The sequence below is a fragment of the Pogona vitticeps genome, chromosome 6 (genome assembly GCF_051106095.1).
Source record: "Pogona vitticeps strain Pit_001003342236 chromosome 6, PviZW2.1, whole genome shotgun sequence".
Taxonomy (NCBI): domain Eukaryota; kingdom Metazoa; phylum Chordata; class Lepidosauria; order Squamata; family Agamidae; genus Pogona; species Pogona vitticeps.
Window position 1 is genome coordinate 28,950,421 of NC_135788.1, and position 17,923 is coordinate 28,968,343.

The 17,923-nt window shown below is 39.4% G+C and overlaps 1 protein-coding gene across 8 annotated transcripts in view; it reads right to left on the reverse strand.

Moving 5' to 3' along the window:
* Nucleotides 1-17,923, reverse strand: part of THSD7A (thrombospondin type 1 domain containing 7A) — a 349,546-nt gene that overhangs the window by 159,839 nt on the left and 171,784 nt on the right. For all 8 annotated transcript variants that reach the window (XM_078377154.1, XM_073003242.2, XM_073003240.2 and 5 more), the window contains one exon: nt 7,153-7,996. In XM_078377154.1, the coding sequence (XP_078233280.1) occupies nt 7,153-7,996 (844 nt within the window). The remainder of the gene's footprint in view (nt 1-7,152; nt 7,997-17,923) is intronic.

Consider the following 17,923-nt stretch of genomic DNA (forward strand, 5'->3'; position numbering starts at 1 on the left):
CCATATTTTTACTCTTTTAATATTTGCTTTCCTTTTCGCAAGTATTTTAACAACATTATTTCTGCACACTTTTTGTTTAAATAATAAAAATAATTTCCCCACTTTTCCAAATTCTTTGATATGTCTTCTTTTTATGCAGTTTGTATGTTTAGCCATTGTAGCATATTCAAACATTAGTGTTACAGAATTCTGAATCAAGGAATTCATTTTAGAGAATCAGAACTGAACATTGCTCAACCCTTCTATACAAAAATCCATGCACCTGAGTCACTAAGCTATCTAGCCAGCTTGCCTTGACCTACCAGATTCCAATTTGACTGATTCTTCCAAGGTCTGCTCTGTTACATTTTAGTTGATCATTTTTGGTTTATTACATTTTCAGTTGATTCATTTGCAAAATCAAAAGTTGGCGCACAAACCCCTACGGAAATGAAGGTGATTCCTTTATTTCAAGGCTGACATGAAATGGTGAATGATATGATGTAGCACTATGGGTATCTCAAAAGGCCTCAGCCCATTTTGCTATCCTGTTCACTACTTGAAAAGCTAGGGGCATCTCAGCAATAAGGAGGGGCGGGGAGTTTGCCCCATTTGCCACCTTTCACATTTGCGATCACTGTCACTCGATACCATTTCTTCAATATTTCTTGACCTGACCTGACCTATCAATAACAAAGAAAGCAGTTGCAAAAAGTCTGAATAAGGAAACCTGGCTTCAGAAGAAAGACTGCTTTCCTCAAGCTCAAATTTTTTTTCACTGTGAGTCTTTTCCCCTGAAACTCAGTGTCATGCTAGCATTAACTTCAAAGCTCTACATACCTTCACATCTGTTCCTGATGGGGAAAGAGAGACATGATACACACAGAGGTATCACACAAGGCATATTTCATGTGGTGCCTACTGCTAAGTAGCAGCTTCCTAAATTGGCTCTAAACCCTTTACCAAGAGATAAAATACGGTACGTACATTAACTTCCAACCCTGTTTTTAGTGGTGCACATGGCTTTTTTACTTTTAAAATGAAAACCAAGAGATTTTGGGTTGGAAATAAAAAAGGAGTCACAGATACTGGCATATATCAAGTGATACGGTAAAACACTGAAATATATAGATCAGTATCCTGTTTGGATTATCAATCTCAACTGAAAACAAAGTAAGTTAAATTCAATGCTTGTCTTAAATAAGGCAGACTCACTGCAATCAATGAGACTTACATAGCAGGTTAATAATCTCATCCATTTTCATGGATTTAGTCTAGTCTAGACTAACGTTAGATTTAAAACAATTGTTGAAACATACAATGCTGAGCTTGCGTAATGTCCCTTTAACAAAAATAGATGAATCATCAAACTAGTAAAGACTTATTCAATAGGGAAATGTTTGCTACAAACTCAAACAATTTTACTCTGAATAACGGTGGATTCACATATGCAATTATGTCTGCATGTTGCAAAGCACAGATACACAGGCAGAAAAAATGAAAGACATCAATTATTAGTAACATTTCAGAAAAAGAAAGGAAAAAAGGAAAGTTTAGCTAAATATCATTTTCCCATTCTCTGTCCTGCTTCTTTATGATCAAAGTAGTATTAGAAACTATGTGATTCAGAAAGTCCAGTAAAAAGTAGATCAAAAATAGGACACAGGAGTCATCACAAACAAGGGGATGACCTTAAAATATCCTTTTTAAAAAGGTTATAATAATGCTGAATGTCAAAGTATGTTATGATAGCTGAAGCTGCCAAAGTTTCTTGAGTTTAACTTGAAGCTACGCTCTTAGGTTACTCTGGCAATGTGGGAGCTGCAGCACTATCATGTCTTTCCAAGTTCCTGGGCAGTATGAACATCCCCAAACCACATGGTACCAGTGCATACCATGGCTTCCACATCAGTGTTAACTCAGTCTCCTGTGACTTTCCACTCAGAAGTGCAATGTTAAATTTTGAAGCATAGGCACTCATTGTGGCAGTTCCGATAGCTGTGCTCTTAAGGGGAATTCAAAACCACTGACTGATCTTTGTCCACAAATTTATTGTATCAACTTTCCTCTCCATAATTAACACAGCAACAGAAGCAGCAGCAGCAACATGCCATCATTTCCAGGTTTTCCGGGTATAGAATACTCAGAAGTAGTTTACTATTCCCTTCTTCTGGGGGCACTTCTGGGGCTATGCAGCTTGCCCAAGGCCACACAGGTTGGCTGCTGCTGCTGCTGCTGCTGCTGCTGTTGTTGTTTGTTTGTTTGTTTGTTTGTTTGTTTGTTTGTTTTATTTTTATCCTGCCTATCTAGCCACTTAAGGCCACTCTAGGCGGCTTACAGCAAGCATAATTACAATATAATTAAAACAATTTTAAGTAAGGGGAAAAACTCTCCTAGGAGTCATAGTGGGGAATCAAACTCCCAGCCAGATACCTATCCAGCCAGCTTCCTAGATCTTTTGGACAGCGACTGGGTCTTAAACACACATCAAAGCCACTCAAAATAGTTTGTATTACAAGGGAGATAAGCTAAAGGTAAAGGTTCCCCTTGACAATTTGTCCAGTTGTGTCCGACTCTAGGGGGCAGTGCTCATCTCCGTTTCCAACCCATAGAGCTAGCGTTTGTCTGAAGAAAATCGTCTGTGGTCACGTGGCCAGTGCAACTAGACACGGAATGCCGTGACCTTCCCACTGAGGTGGTACCTATTTATCTACTCACATTTACATGCTTTCGAACTGCTAGGTTGGCAGGAGCTGGGACAAGCGACGGGAGCTTACTCCATCATGTGGATTCAATCTTACGACTGCAGGTCTTCTGACCTTGCAGCACAGAGGCTTCTACAGTTTAACCCGCAGCGCCACCACAGGAAAAGAAAAGCCTACATGGAGAAACAGATGATAACATCACCCTTACTCATCTAAATGCCCTAATACTTCAGCCTTGCATGTTCTAGCTCTATTAAACTACTGTTGCTACCAATATGCAGACTGCTGTATATCTTATACAGACAGAGAGGCATTTCAGTAGTTCCCACAATGCTGGGGTAGCACTAAGGTAAACCTCAACTTCTCATATTACTCCCCTGCTGGAAACTTTTTTTATTTTCTCCGGCTTGTGCATTGGCTTTTTATGCATGACTTCCCTGCCATTATTTTACTTTTTTAGCATTTCCCCCATTACTCCCTGGTTTTATTCCCAGAGCAATGGAGCTGTTAACATTTATTTTCCCCTACTTGATTTCCCTTTTGATTACATACCGATTCTCCCATTGTTCTGGAATGAATAACGTAACTAAATTCAGCAGGGGGAATGCTGCCAACAGAATCTGCGGGTACATGTCAGAAATAAAAACAATTGAATGCTGAGTTGTTATTTCCAGCTTTAAATTGGGGTGGGGAGATTCAACTCAACTCTCATATATACTAAGAGCACAATAGTGCTGGATTAAACAAATAAGAATGCCTTATATCCTAATATTGCCAAAGTTCAACTATAGAACATTAACTCTTCATGAAACAGACAAGGGGTTCCACATTACAGAGACTTTGGGGTTTTATATTTCACAGCTGTCTGGGGAACTATTCATTGTAGTTTCAACCCTTATTGTTGACAATATTTCTCTTTTAAATGTTTTTTTGGAGGGTTAGCCTACCACATAAGCAGAGTACAAGGAACATGATTCCACTTTCTATCAGCTTTCAAAACGTGTCCCACTGAGTAGCATTAAGAAGGACAGATTTTTACCCATGAAGGAACAGTATTTTGATACTAACTTTAAAAAATAAGAACCTTATTTAGGGCCAACAGCCAGAGAGTTCAGGAACATACATAATCCAGCAATACAATGCAGACCAAACCCTACCATTGTTAGTTAGTTAGTTAGTTAGTTTATTTAACATATTTTTACCTTGCTTTTCTCCTAAAAGAGGACGCCAGGTGGCCTACATAATTAAAAACACAATATTAAATACTAAAAAGAAATTATTCAATGTACAGAATAATTAATATATTAAAATGTTAGATAAAAGCATTACTAACCCAGAATGAATGAATGAATGAATGAATGAATGAATGAATGAATGAATGAATGAATGAATGAATGAATACTTGATTACGGTCAAAGACCAGTAAAACCAAATCAATATAAAATACTAACCCAGATTTAGAAGCAACAAAACATAAAGGGACCAAGAGAAAGGCCTCCCCTGATTATCTTAACACCTGGGCAGGCTCATAATGGGAGATATGGTCTTTGAGATAGCTTGGACCGAAGCCGTTTAGTGGTTTATAGATTAAAACCAGCACTTTGAATTGTGTCAAGAAATGAATTGAAAATCAATGGAGCTGCTGTAATGGGGTGTGGGGGAGGGGTTATGTGATCCCAGTAACCAACTCCAGTTAACAATCTGGCTGCCGCGTTTTGGACCCATTGAGGTTTCCAAACACTTTCCAAAGGCTGCCCTATATAGAGTGTGTGATAGTAATCCAGCCAGGATGTAACTAAATTACCTAATAACAAATACCATAAATAGAGGTGCACTGGTAATTCTATGATAATTTTATTTAACCTTAGCCCCATTTAGATGGCATTCAGATTTTTGCAATTAGTCGCATGAAAAGGAGGACAGAGCTTCCATACTTTTAAGAGCTGTGTGGCAGAGGAGATTTCAGCAGGCATACATAGCTTACATGGCACGCTACACCTCTTGGAATCCTCTCTTCTATACTGTTGCATAACTCTTTAAAGTATCTACATCCTGTCCTAAAGGGAATGTGATCAAGGGTATGGATATTAGATTGCACTTCCCATCAGTATGAATCAGTGTAGCCAACGCTGAAGGTGTATAGTAGTTCCAGTTCCAGTTCAATAGCGATATGGCTACATATTCCTCACCCCTGGTTTAGCCCTATGCTATGTGTCTTTTATTAAGGGACTTCTGGTGAAAGGCCATTTGTATTTCTCTGGTGACATGTGTCTCAGCACTTAACACAGAGAGCACCATGAGTAATCCATTTTGACTCGTTGCCATCATTCATATTGTACATTGTTGTTAAGCATTGTTTAGAACTCTAGGGAATAATGGGTTGTTATAACCAAACAGCAAAATCACTGTTATGTATTTACAACTCAAAAAGTGATAGAACGACCACTCTAAAAATGCTTTCCAGTGACCCTGGCTGCAGTTTAATCAAATAAATAAATAACAAATTTAACAAAGGACAAGAATCCAATCTTTTGACATGCTGAGCAGAGAAATATATAATAGAATTTAAGACTGTAACTCTAAGCTTTTTTAAATAGACGTTCAACTGAACACTGCATGTGACTTCCAAATAACTGTGTTTAAGAAGATTGGTTAAGTATTATAGGAAGGAGAGAGAGAAATACATAAATCCTTAAATCAGATTCATGAGTGATTAATCTGAAGGTCTACTCCAACCCAGCATGCAAAATATCTTTCTCAGATAATGGAGTTTATAAGCTGACAGGAATGCAGCATATGCGTAATGGAAGGTTCCTCACACCCATCATTTAAAAATATTTCATTATAATTGCTTTATACAAATTAGTAGAGCAAACAAAGCTCTATATTAAACATAAAAGTTAATTGTGTGTATAATCAAACAAGCCATAAGGAAATCAAATTGCGAAATCTGGAAATACTGTGCTGTGTTTCTTTTCACAACCGTGTCCAAAAATTCTTAGAGCAGCTCACTTTTTCTACTATACTATAGGGGTGGGTGGACGCAGAGGGAGGAGAGGGCAAGATAACAATACTAGAAGAATCACTAGTTATTATACACATTGAAATAGACTGACATGCCTAACGTCTTGGGAAAATATATGGTTTTACAAACAGAAGATGCACTAATATGCTATATAAAGGGGCCCAGGTTAAATGTTTATCTCCTCTTGGGCTCTCTTTTCTTGATCCCATGAGTTCCTACAAAGTTTCTCCACTTATCAGTATTTATCCATTTAGTTCAACTGAGGGGTAAGACATACAAGCATGAACATACTCAAGTGGATACAACGCAATTCTGCACAGGGTTTTTCAGCAGCATTACAAAGCTATCACCAAAAAGCTTAAGAGGCGGAAAGCTTTGAATCTTCTGCTTCCACTGAAAAAAATTGGAGACGACTGAACATTCAGATACTATTAGATAAAAGTGACTCTGTATCTTCACACAGAAAATGAGAATAGTACCTGATGTTCCACTACTACTGAATAGGCAAAGAAGTAATCTGTAAGTTTAAACAGTGTGATAAACAAAGAGTTGGATCCAAATGTACTCACACTTCAGTAGACCTACTGAAAGCTACGGGATTTAAGACACTCATTGAAAATTTACATTCCACTTGTTTTAGTCGTCTTCTTTGCAGAGCATGTCACTCAAAAGAAGAGGTTTGGGTGGTGTGCATGTGCAAACATTTTAGAAAAGCCTTGACTCCACCTAACCTGTTTACCATGGCCACTACCAGTTTCATCGTTACCATGGCACGGTGACAGTGTTTATCACCATTCTAGCTACTGGTTACTCCTGAGTTAGGGCAGGAGACATTGTCTCCACTCCAAGTTCAGCTTCATTATGATATTACATAATGTCACATCATCATTAAGTCAAATCAGAGCGAAGATAATAGCTGCACTCAATTGGGAGCCTTTTAGAAAAGAAATAATATAACGTTGTCAGTCAACAATCCATAATACTATCACCACAACTAGGGCGTTTATTCCACATTTGGTTTCTATCTATACCCAAACAATGAACCTTTCTCCCTGCATTATAAAGTAGGATAGTTCACTTCCAGAAGGGAGGGGATTCTGAATCAGAATCAGTTCTCCAACATAATTTGTTTGGTGTGAAAGAAATTTATGTGCCCAAATCCTTCAAGAAAACATGCTTTTTAGTGAATAGCGTCTTGGTTTCTACTTTATTTACACAAACAAGATCTGTATGGTGCAACTTGTTTGTCACGGGAAAGAAAAACCTACTTAGTCTAGCCAGGTCCAGGTATCATATGTCTGACAGAGACAATTTTGATAAGGTAAGTGTCAAGCAGGGACTCCAGAAAAATGCATTATATTGCTGGGGAGAAAGGCTTGCTTTTGCTTCAGGCCTAACTGCTTATAAAAAGAAAGATCATTATGTTGAGAAAAACAGCATTACCTCAAGGCAACAGTCTTTCCGTTCCTGTGAGTGCACATCACCTGCCTTGTCTGGTATCCAATTTGTATGTCCCAATATTTGTTCTCCTGCCTGTTCTGTCTGTTACGATTCCTCTTCTTCTTAATGAGCTCCCGGGCCTCTGGATCCCTGATTGCTTTCTCCTTGTCTTTGCCCTTCTCTTTTTCCTTTTCTTTGTTCTTCCCGCGTTTCCTCGCCTGCCTTATGTGCCGTGTGTGGGGCACCGAACAGCTACTCCATGGCCCCACATTCAGGCTGTACAGGCTTTCTTCAGTCGAGCACAAGGGCAAGTTGCAAACCTGAAAATCAGTCAGGTTAGGACAGGCCGAGCCCCCATACCGGGGTGGAGCAACAATCTGGCGAAACCGATAGGCCAGCCCTTTGCCACAGCTCTTGGAACACTCCGACCAGGCCGAGAACTCAGAGACAATGCAGTCCTGTCGGCAAGGAATGAGGCATCCCTGTTCTAGTTGAGGTTTTGGCTCAAAGTACTCGCATATGGCATCCTCAGCTATGACGCCATTTGCTTTTTGGACACAAGTCACATCCCTCCTTTGAATCCCCTCTTCCCCCTTGACGCACTCCGCGGGCTTTTCAACATTCCTTGAAAGAACGGGCTGGCACTGGTTCCACTGGCCCAACTGCCAGTCATACAATTCCTTGTGCCAATCACAAACCCTGAAACAGTTCTGTTGGTTGTCCGGCCTGTCCGTCTGCTTGCAGTTTGTAAGCAGCGTGGTCCATCCTTCCACATGGGCGCACCAGATGGCTCGGGTCTGGGTGCCTCCTGGGCCACATTCATCTCCCATGCACCTTCCCCATGGACCTAGAAAAACAAGGGGACAGGTGAAGTGGAACATGAAACAGCTGACATCCCAATAATTAATCTCTCCTCATAAAGCTATAAGTAGAAAATTACACAATTAGATGTCAGTACTTCCCAGGACGACAACATGTTAAATATTAATGGGGGTATGATCTTGATTAATCTTATTTCTTACTGTACATGATCCACCACAGAGCTTGGAAAAGCATTATTATTCATAGAAACATAGAATAATTGAGTTATAAGTCAATCAAGTCCAATCGGGTCCAACCCAATTCAAAGACAATCTGACAGTTGTTTGTCTAATTTTATCTAGAATGCCTCCAGTACTGGAGAACTCACCACCTCCCAAGGTAATTTGTTCCATTGTTGTACTTGTCTAACAATTAGGAAGTTTTTCCTGATATTCAGTCTAAATCTGATTTCTTGTGGCTTCATCCCATTATTACATGTCCTGCACTCTGGGATGATTGAGAACAGATCCTGTCCCTCCTCTGTATGACTACTTCTCAAATATTTGAAAAGTGCTGTTGTATCTCCCCTCAGTCTTCTTTTCTCAAGGCTAAACATACCCAGTTCTTCCAGTCTTTCCTCATAGGGCTTCGTTTCCAGTCCCATGATCATCCTTATTGCCCTCCTCTGAAATTGTTCCAGTTTGCTGCCATCCTTCTTAAAGTGCGGTATCCACTACTACTGCTGCTGCTACTACTGCTACTGCTACTACTATGTAAACAAGTCTACAAGCTGAGAAAAAACAGTTCAAATAATTTTCTCCACTTCAAATTTTATGCATTCCTATTTTCTTCACCCTCTCTGACTAGAATTTTGTACCTATTTTGTGTTTCTACAGGCCAACCTCTCCAGATAACAGTTGGCTTAGACCAGTGGTACCCAACCTTTTTTGAGTCGCAATCCCCTTTTATAATAGCCAAGAAGCACACACACACGGCCCCGTTTGCATAAAAAGGCATTTTAATGGTGTAAAGTCATCCCTTCTCAGAAAATAGAGCCATCTTTCTCTTCCAAAGGGCCTATTTCTGCCTTAGACAAAGACCTATCTCTACCATACATGGATTAATCTGCTTATTTGGGTTTTGATACCTTTGCCACCCTCCACTGAAAGACTTTGCACAACTACCATTAAGATCTGTACCTCTTATCTCCCAAGGAATGTTAAATGACCCTTGGTGGCCACTGTCCAAGACCATCTTTTGCATTTGTATTACATTTCACATTTCTTTCTCTCTGTCTGTATATGAATGTCTGCCTACTGATACTATGCTTCATTCATGTGAAGAAGCATACAGTACATGGAAACTTATGCCAAACAAAACCTGTTAGGTTTTTCAAAACTCTTTGTTGGTTTTGTTGCAAACTACTTTTGTGGCTTTCTTACTCATTACATATTGAATTGCTTTTTAAAAATAACTTTCCATACTCTGATCTGGAATGTAAATTTCTGGATCACCGTGACTAGCCTTGACTTTGCAACACTTGAGAGGTTTACGAATGCCTAGAAATGTCTCCAGTGCATGCAAAAAGACTGACACATAAGTCTATGTTGTAGCTACTAGAAACTCTTTTCAGACTCTGCAGGATGCCAGTTTTCCAGTGGATCCTGGAGCATGCCTTTAGTTACAGAAAACTAGACCACTCTAATTAAACTAAACCAACCTAGTATGGCAAAGTGTGCTATTGTTGCTTGGTGCTCAAGGCTACAGACATGCTTTCAGAACAATTCCACCAGAGCAATCAACCATTCAAAATACAGTAAAGTCTTAAAAATAAGCTGAAGAAAAAGAGAACCTATGTGGTGGCATAAACCTTACATACAGAATGTACCATGTTTATGTTTTATTGTCAAATATGAGACTTACTGTATACCCTGAATTTTTGGAAACAGTCACAAACCAATTGTAAATTGGACTATTTGGATGAATAACAATGCAGAATTTGAAAGGGCTTTGAAGTGTTTCCAAATATTTTGACTGGCTGTGCTTCACTGAAGCATTGTCATCTCAGATCCTGCTTCTGGCTCTGCGTAAAGGAGATAGTAATACAGTTTATATATTCATGAACTGCTAGATACTTAAGCGGCTTGTGTATCTGGCTGCAGAGTTCGACTGGGAATTGAAATCCCCATGAAGCCTCCTTAACAGGAACTGAACTCAATGATCCACAGGTCCGTTCCAGCTCTGCAATTCTAAGATGATGGTATGATATCAGCAAGTTGGGATCCTTGCAACAATCTCTCTTCTAGACAGTATTAAAGAGTACTCAACATGTGTTTGCACTATGCAGTTGGGTTGTGGAGCACCGCATTGTGATACTGGGAGTACATTTGGAGGCATTTATCCTATCTAAAAATCATTACACACTTTAAAACTACCAGCAAGCAAGATTTAGGAATATGGCGAACTCAGACCCAACACATTACAATCTGAGTGCAAGAATTAAATGTGTTCTCTTTTTTTTTTAACTAGCACCAGAAAAGGCTCTCAGAGTCTAGTAGTTAAAATCAACATTTTAAAAAGTAAAGTTAATATGAGTTTTACTGATTAAAAATACTAGCCATGTGCCTGTCTGTACAGGGGATAATATCAGTTTGCATTATTCTTCCTAACACAGAAGAGTCTGAATTTCCTTTTATAAACTAGATATATACTAGGTAGCCCAATGTTAGCCCTATAAATGAATTTGAAATATAATACCTAGAAATTTTAATAATCCCAGTGAAGAATCTATGATGTTTCAGTTGGCTTATAGCATAAATCCATCAAAAATCCCAATGTTGGGTACGCCTGCTCTATACTTCTAGGGTATAGAACTATATAAAGAAGATTTGTTAATTGTAGCCAACAGTAGGATGGCCAGAAAGACCTGGATTAAAAATTAGGCAATTTAGTGGTGTGTGTTTGGCTATTCAATGATACAGCATCAGTAAGAAGAAAATAAGAACTTTTCTGCAGTACCAAAGATTTTGCTGTTTTTCTTTATCATCTTCAACGATCAATCATTTAATTTGATGTTTTGTTCAAGGAGTAAGTAGTTCAATTTACCCTTTCAGCGGTAGGTGGGCACTTTTCACAGCTCACCATCCCTTTATACCAAACAGAACTGTCTACAAAATTAGTTTATGTGAATGTTTGATGGGAGTCTTCAAAGATACATTTGTCTTTTAGATCTGTAATTCATTTCATTTTTTTCCAATATTGCGTTTGAAAAGATCTCTGTTTCTAGATGTGTAAATAAGAAATGATATCACAAAGTTGTGGCCTAAAAGAGTGATCAAGAGCCAGCTGCTGGGGGAGGAGAAGGGCAAAATAACTCCCCCAGAAGAATTATTTGCGGAGCAGCAGGGAAAACATAAAGCTGAGCTTCTTACGATGTACATCCCAAAGCCCACAACCAGGGGTGTGCCTCAGTAGTAGCTTTAAAAGAAAAATCATAATACACAGTGCTATAGAACAGATGTGCCATTTTCCCCAGCCAGTCCTATATTGCCCATGTCTTGCCTGTTACAATGCAAAAAGAACGATTCCATCACCAGCTTTTTTATTATTATTAAATACAAATCAGTTAACTGTGTAGGGTGCAGGCAGGCAGAAATAGATTTTGCTGCAAACTGGGAACACGGAAAACTAATGGAATAGGGCACTTTTTCTCTGTGTTGGGCACTGCTAGGGCTTTAAAGGAAAACCTTTACCAGAGCACTCTATGGGGGGGACAATATGACACTCTAGTCCAACATTTGGTTCAAAGACTCCAAAGCCTTAAGCGACACATCCTTGATAGCAATGCCAGCTGTCAGTGACAGATTCAGCCTATGAAAAACTCCTGTGTGTTTTTGGCAGATTAAACTTTGAATCGGGGTTTCCAAGGTTTAGCTAGATAGCCAGCAAAACAAATGTGTTTTAAGCACAAATACATTTCAGCAAGATTACCCTAGTTTATCTCTAACCAGCCTTTCACAAATGACACGCTCATGGCTGCTGTATTTATTCTACTTCAAGTATATTTACATTACACAGAGAGAAACTGCAGAGGCATGGGAACGGTGAAGAGGGGGGTAGCGGAGAAACTGCCCCAAGTTTTACTGAAGAACACTACCCACATTTAGAAAAGAGAAATGAAATGATCATGCACCACATTATCACTGCTGAACACACAGCAAAGTCCTTCACCTTCTATGCTGCAAGCTCCTGTCTTATCGCTCCACCACACCTTGTGCATACCACCCATGTCCAATTAACCAGACGTTCTTTAAGAGACGAGACTATTGCTCACCTACTCTAGACAAAGGGTATATTCTTTTGTGCACAAAACTATTTGAGCAATCTTACCGTCAAAACAGAGTATAGCATACTGAACAGTTCTTGAGGGACTAAAACTTGTCAGCTCAAAACCAATCTATTCCTGCAACAGCAAACAGAATTACATTACTGTGGCATGACGTGGGACCCGAAGCAATGTAAATGAGGGAAAACTGCTTTCAAGTGTTGAACTGGAAAGGGTGATAAATGCCAGTCTCATTTGGCCATATCTTACTGCTCTGATTGCACTTTGGGGTATCAGCAACGTTTTTACCATAGTCACAACACAGAGTCCAAATACAGCACATAAGACCCTGGAAGGTGTTTACAAGTATTCTATAGCACAATCTTATGATTTGGTGAACTGAGGCGTGAGTTGAGAACAATCAGACAGGGGCCCTCAGAAGTAGCAGGAGAAGGGATACAGTGGTGCCCTGCTTAACGATTACCTCGTTAAATGACGAATCCACTTGATGATGATGTTTTTGCGATCACTTTTGTGATCGCAAAACGATGTTTTAATGGAAAAAATTCACTTTACCATGATCAGTTCCCTGCTTTGGTAACCGATTTTTCTCTTTACGACTATCAGAAAACAGCTGATTGTCATTTTTCAAAATGGCCGCCCGCTGTGCAAAATGGCTCCCCGCTGTTTTCAGGACTTAATTTACGGAAAATGGCCACCCTATGGAGGATCTTCACTGGATGATTAGGTATTTAGCCCATTGGAACACATTAACTGGTTTTTAATGTGTTTCAATGGGGTTTTTTCCTCACTTGACAACGATTTTTCTCTACAGTGATTTTGCTGGAATGGATTAACGTCGTCAAGTGAGGCACCACTGTAACAGCTTAGAGCATCACTCTGCTCGCTGGCATAGCAACTACAATGGTTACAAAAGGTTTAATATCTGGCATAAGCAAGTAGAGCTGTGGAAAAATCTGAAAAATTACTATTGGTCCGAAGGAAGGAAGGAAGGAAGGAAGGAAGGAAGGAAGGAAGGAAGGAAGGAAGGAAGGAAGGAAGGAAGGAAGGCATTCTTCCCTTCCCTTCTTCTGCTTTTTATGCACTTGCATTAGCATGGAGATTTTGCTTTACTTAAAACAATGTGCTTCATTAACAAGAAAATATTAATATCCTAGTTTAATATCCTAGTTAGCCATGTCCTAGTTAGCAGGCCATTGGCTGCATTTAAAGAAGATGGGGTTGGATGAACTAATTCTGTAATGCAAGAGTAGGATGATAACTTTATTGAACCACTTTTAAAAAATCAATCAAATTGCAAGCTTTCATGGAGAATTCCACTTCCTCAGGCTGGACACCATCCCTCCATGGTCAGCAGGAGAAAAATTGTAAATAAGAGTCCTCAAAATTAATCAAAGCAGATGTCTGTGCCTAGTCTGCTCGTTGGAGGTGAGTTCAGACTTAGGTTGCAAATGTAAGCTTGAGAGTGTAGTCTTGAGAACCATCCCTTGTAACATGGTTGGAATCTTCCATCTCAAACTTCAAACAAAGAGTTTGCTAGCTACTCTGTGGGCACCCTTTCCCCATGCCCCATCACATTGCTTGCTTCTGAAACACAAAGTTTCTCTTGGGCTTTGAGGTGGAAATATTAGGAATATACTCTTTGTACTGACACCGTTCTGTAGCCTGTGTGATATGTTTATCATGTTTGATGCCTATAAAGTAGGAACCTGGTTGGACCAGAGAAGGGCTGAGCTGGAAAGAATCCGGCAGAGGCCCTCAGAAGCAGCAGGAGAAAGAAGAGCTTAGGCCATTGCTCTGCTCTGCTTGGTGGCACAGGAACTACTACGGATACAAAAGATTTGGGATTTAATCCCTGGCACCAGCAGGTACAGTTGTAAAATAAATAGCTGGCTGTAGCAAAGAGAAATGGTTGACAGAGCAAAAAAATAAAATAAAATGGAAAAGAGAAGAGACTGCCTAAAAACCAATTACCAACACTCTGGGAACAGCTGTGTTTAAAGACAGCATGCAAACAAAAGAAGTACCAGGCTTGTAGTGGAATGCTGTGAATAAATACTTTCCAGTTTCAGAAAGAAATATTAAAAGATTTCTTTGTCTTCACCAAGAGTTTATCAGAATCCACAACACAAGACAAGAATATGCCAGCCTTAAATGGAGTGAGAGAGTGTCCTAAGGTTAATTCAAAACAGCTTGCAAATAGCATCCAAATGGACTCTGACCCATCTTCAAATCACTCTGGACATGTCATTGTTGCAAGCTTCTTGTAAAACAGCTGTGCCAGGACACTGAAGAGCTTTAAGGAACAAGAGAGAACAGCACTGGCTATACTGTAATATTTGCTGTATAATAGGTGGAAGAAAGCCAGCTAGAATACAAAATGGAATCGGCTTCTTTGCCAATTTTTTTAAGTCAAATTTTTCCCATCCTAATTAGGAAAATATGAGGATTTTGGTATATTTTTGTCAGCCATGAGGTGAACAAAGTTCTCAACCACCTGCACTGATCAAATTCAATATACATAGCTATCCTCAGAATGGAAAATACCATGTTTTTGCTACTTGCGTTCCATGTAGTTGGGAAAGATAAGGAGACTAACAGAATAAAGTGGTGACACCCAAAATTGCATATCACAATCTGGTTGAATAATACAGAGATTCAGAACCAGACTTACAATGGCTAATAATTCAAGGCTCTCTACCTAGGTGTATGGCTCTGTTCTGCTTGCATGGTTTACTGGTTTTGGTGTGCAAATGATGGTTTATCTAAAGTAGTCTTCCCCATTAATGAGTAAACATTACCAGCTTCAGGTTATACCTCATAAACCAACAGCACAGTTTCTTGTCTGGGGCATACTGGTGAACTTCAATTTCAACAAACTGGAACTTCACAGCAAAATCAGTGAGGAATGGCAATGGTGGTGAAGGTGGAGGTCTGTTAGCCCGATTCTTGTTTCCAGCTTCTTCAAACCATCTATGATGACTAAACCAATTCAATGTATCTTGAATGCTTGCCTCTAATTCAATATATCTTGAACGCTTTGCTACAGTGAAATTTCCAGGGAGATTGCTGTGGAAGTCTTTTGCAGCTTTCGAGAGTGTCTACTTCAGCTGAAGTTGGAGTTGTCTCACAGGTCTTTCAGAAAAATTACTAATGCTATATATAGTAGGAAATACAGACAATGAATAAAGAGGGACTAAAGTGTTCTTTCACTACCTCATAAAAACTGCCATTTCTACAGTCAGTTTGGTATCCGTTAGCGTATAGAGATTGACAATATTTTTTTCTATGTACAATGCTTTTTCCACAAGGACTATGTGAAAAAACAGGTCACTCCTTGGTAGCTTCAGCTAAAACAGTAATCCTCTTGAAAACAAAAACAAAACACTGGTGTGGCGTTCACCCTCGTGCCCCTTGCTTGACCATCAAGACTCAGAGCACACAAAGGCAAACAATCCCCTCTTTACCCCGCTGCCACCAGGTGATCACTAAATCACCATTACTTCAGGAAGATGAAGATTCAGGTCCACACTTCAAGGTCTTTTAAATAGGACTTTTGTTTATTGATTACAGAAATTGAAATTGATTAATGAGTATCTTCTTTAGATAAATTTATTATTACCCACCTCCTGCTATTTGATAATACACTCCTAACTTTAATCACATATCAGAATTCCCCAAACTCCACACTCTAACTACTTCTCTCACATACACTCCACTCCAACTCTCTGACTCTTTCTTTCACACCCCCGAAGACATTAACCTTTGTGGATTATAATCCACTTGTTCAGATGCATGGTGTGCAAAATTGAAGCCAGAGGTTTAATTGGCAATTGGTTGCCATTAGAATGCGGATATTCATATCTCCCCACAGGTAGAGATAACAAGGGTCTGGCCCCATGGGGCTAGACTGTCCACTCATGATTCTGACGCTGACGCAAGCTCGACAGAGCCTTCCTATAGCTCCATTGTCTGCCGTGGATTAACCAGGTCGCAGAGTGACTAATCCATTGTGGACAATGGAGCAATAGGAAGGGTCCGTCGAGCTTGCATCAACGGTGGAATCATGAGTGGACAGTTATCTCCACCTGTGGGGGGATATTTGTATATGAATATGAATACCCCCGTCTCTAATGGCAACCAATTGGAAACCAACCTCTGACTCCAATTAATGTCAGATCAAACTTATTGGTCTTAAACATGCTACAAGACTCTTCTCTGTTCTTCCTAGGAACAATACACTTGGGAAATAGGTTCCCATCATCCACATCCAGTGCTGCTTTTAACTTTTCCTTGGAATCCTCAGCCCACAGATTGCTTTGATTTTTCTGAACTGCTACCTATGACAAAAAGAGCCACTATGTACTTGTGGCCCTGTTATGGGCCGGAAGGCATAAAATGACGCCTCATAAAAGAGCTGCAATAACACACTCCATGGGAGTTTCCTGCATTAAACGTGTGGAAATCCTTGTCCAAAGCAAAGCATTTTGTTAGAGCTTGGCTTATTCATTAGCATTTATAAATAGCAAGGTGACATGTCTACAGATGGCTGCCTCATTGGAGTCACAAAGAAATCTAATCTCTCTAGTTTATTACATGACAAATGGTTCCTAGGTGGCATTACTTCAAACTGCAGGCAGGGGGCTGCATGGCTGAATAGTTCTCTAACAATAGCAATAAAAGCAACAACAGTAGGAGAAGTCATAGAACAGCAACTGCACAGATATCAGCTATTCTGCCCATCGCAATCTGAATGACCAAGGAGGCTTTAATACAGCAAGTATTTGGTGATTATGTCTACCACCTGTAATGGGAGCAATCCAGCAAAGGCTAATTTGAAAAATATAATGAGCTGTTAGTTTTAACAGAGGCTTTAAAATCAGGTTATGTATCATTTCCATTGGCAAGCTTCCCTTGTTAGATTGGACAATTAAATGAGCACACTTTGACATAGCAAAGGTACATAACAAACTGTAGTATAAACAGAGTTACATTGTTTATCTACTCGTTCTAACGCAAATTGCAAAGAATGGAAATATGTTCGTTTGAAAGTGCCATTTAAAAAAGCTATCCTATCTGAATCTCAAGATAATCAGCAAACAGGGGAGGGGGAATTGTAGTATTTTGCTGCATTATGGGTAAGCAAGCTGTGTAGATATATAATGCTTTTTACATGGGAGAAGGAGATAAAGAGGATTTGGCAGATTATGAATTAACCTCAGATGTAGAATAACTCAAAATATTACTTATGAAAAGCTTTTCATTTAATCACAAGCAAAGACAATACCGATGCACACTGCATGCATCTGATTTAAAGCTTAAAGCTCTGAGATAGATAGATAGATAGATAGATAGATAGATAGATAGATAGATAGATAGATAGATAGATAGATAGATAGATAGATAGATAGATAGATAGATAGATAGATAGATAGATAGATAGATAGACAGATAGATAGACAGACAGACAGACAGACAGACAGACAGACAGACAGACAGACAGATACTGTATATGTGTGGTTATGTGTGGGTATATATGTATACACATATACATATACAGACTCTGTGTGTATGTGTGTGTGTGTGTGTGTGTGTGTGTATGAAGTAAAGTATTTTTCTGTTTATAAG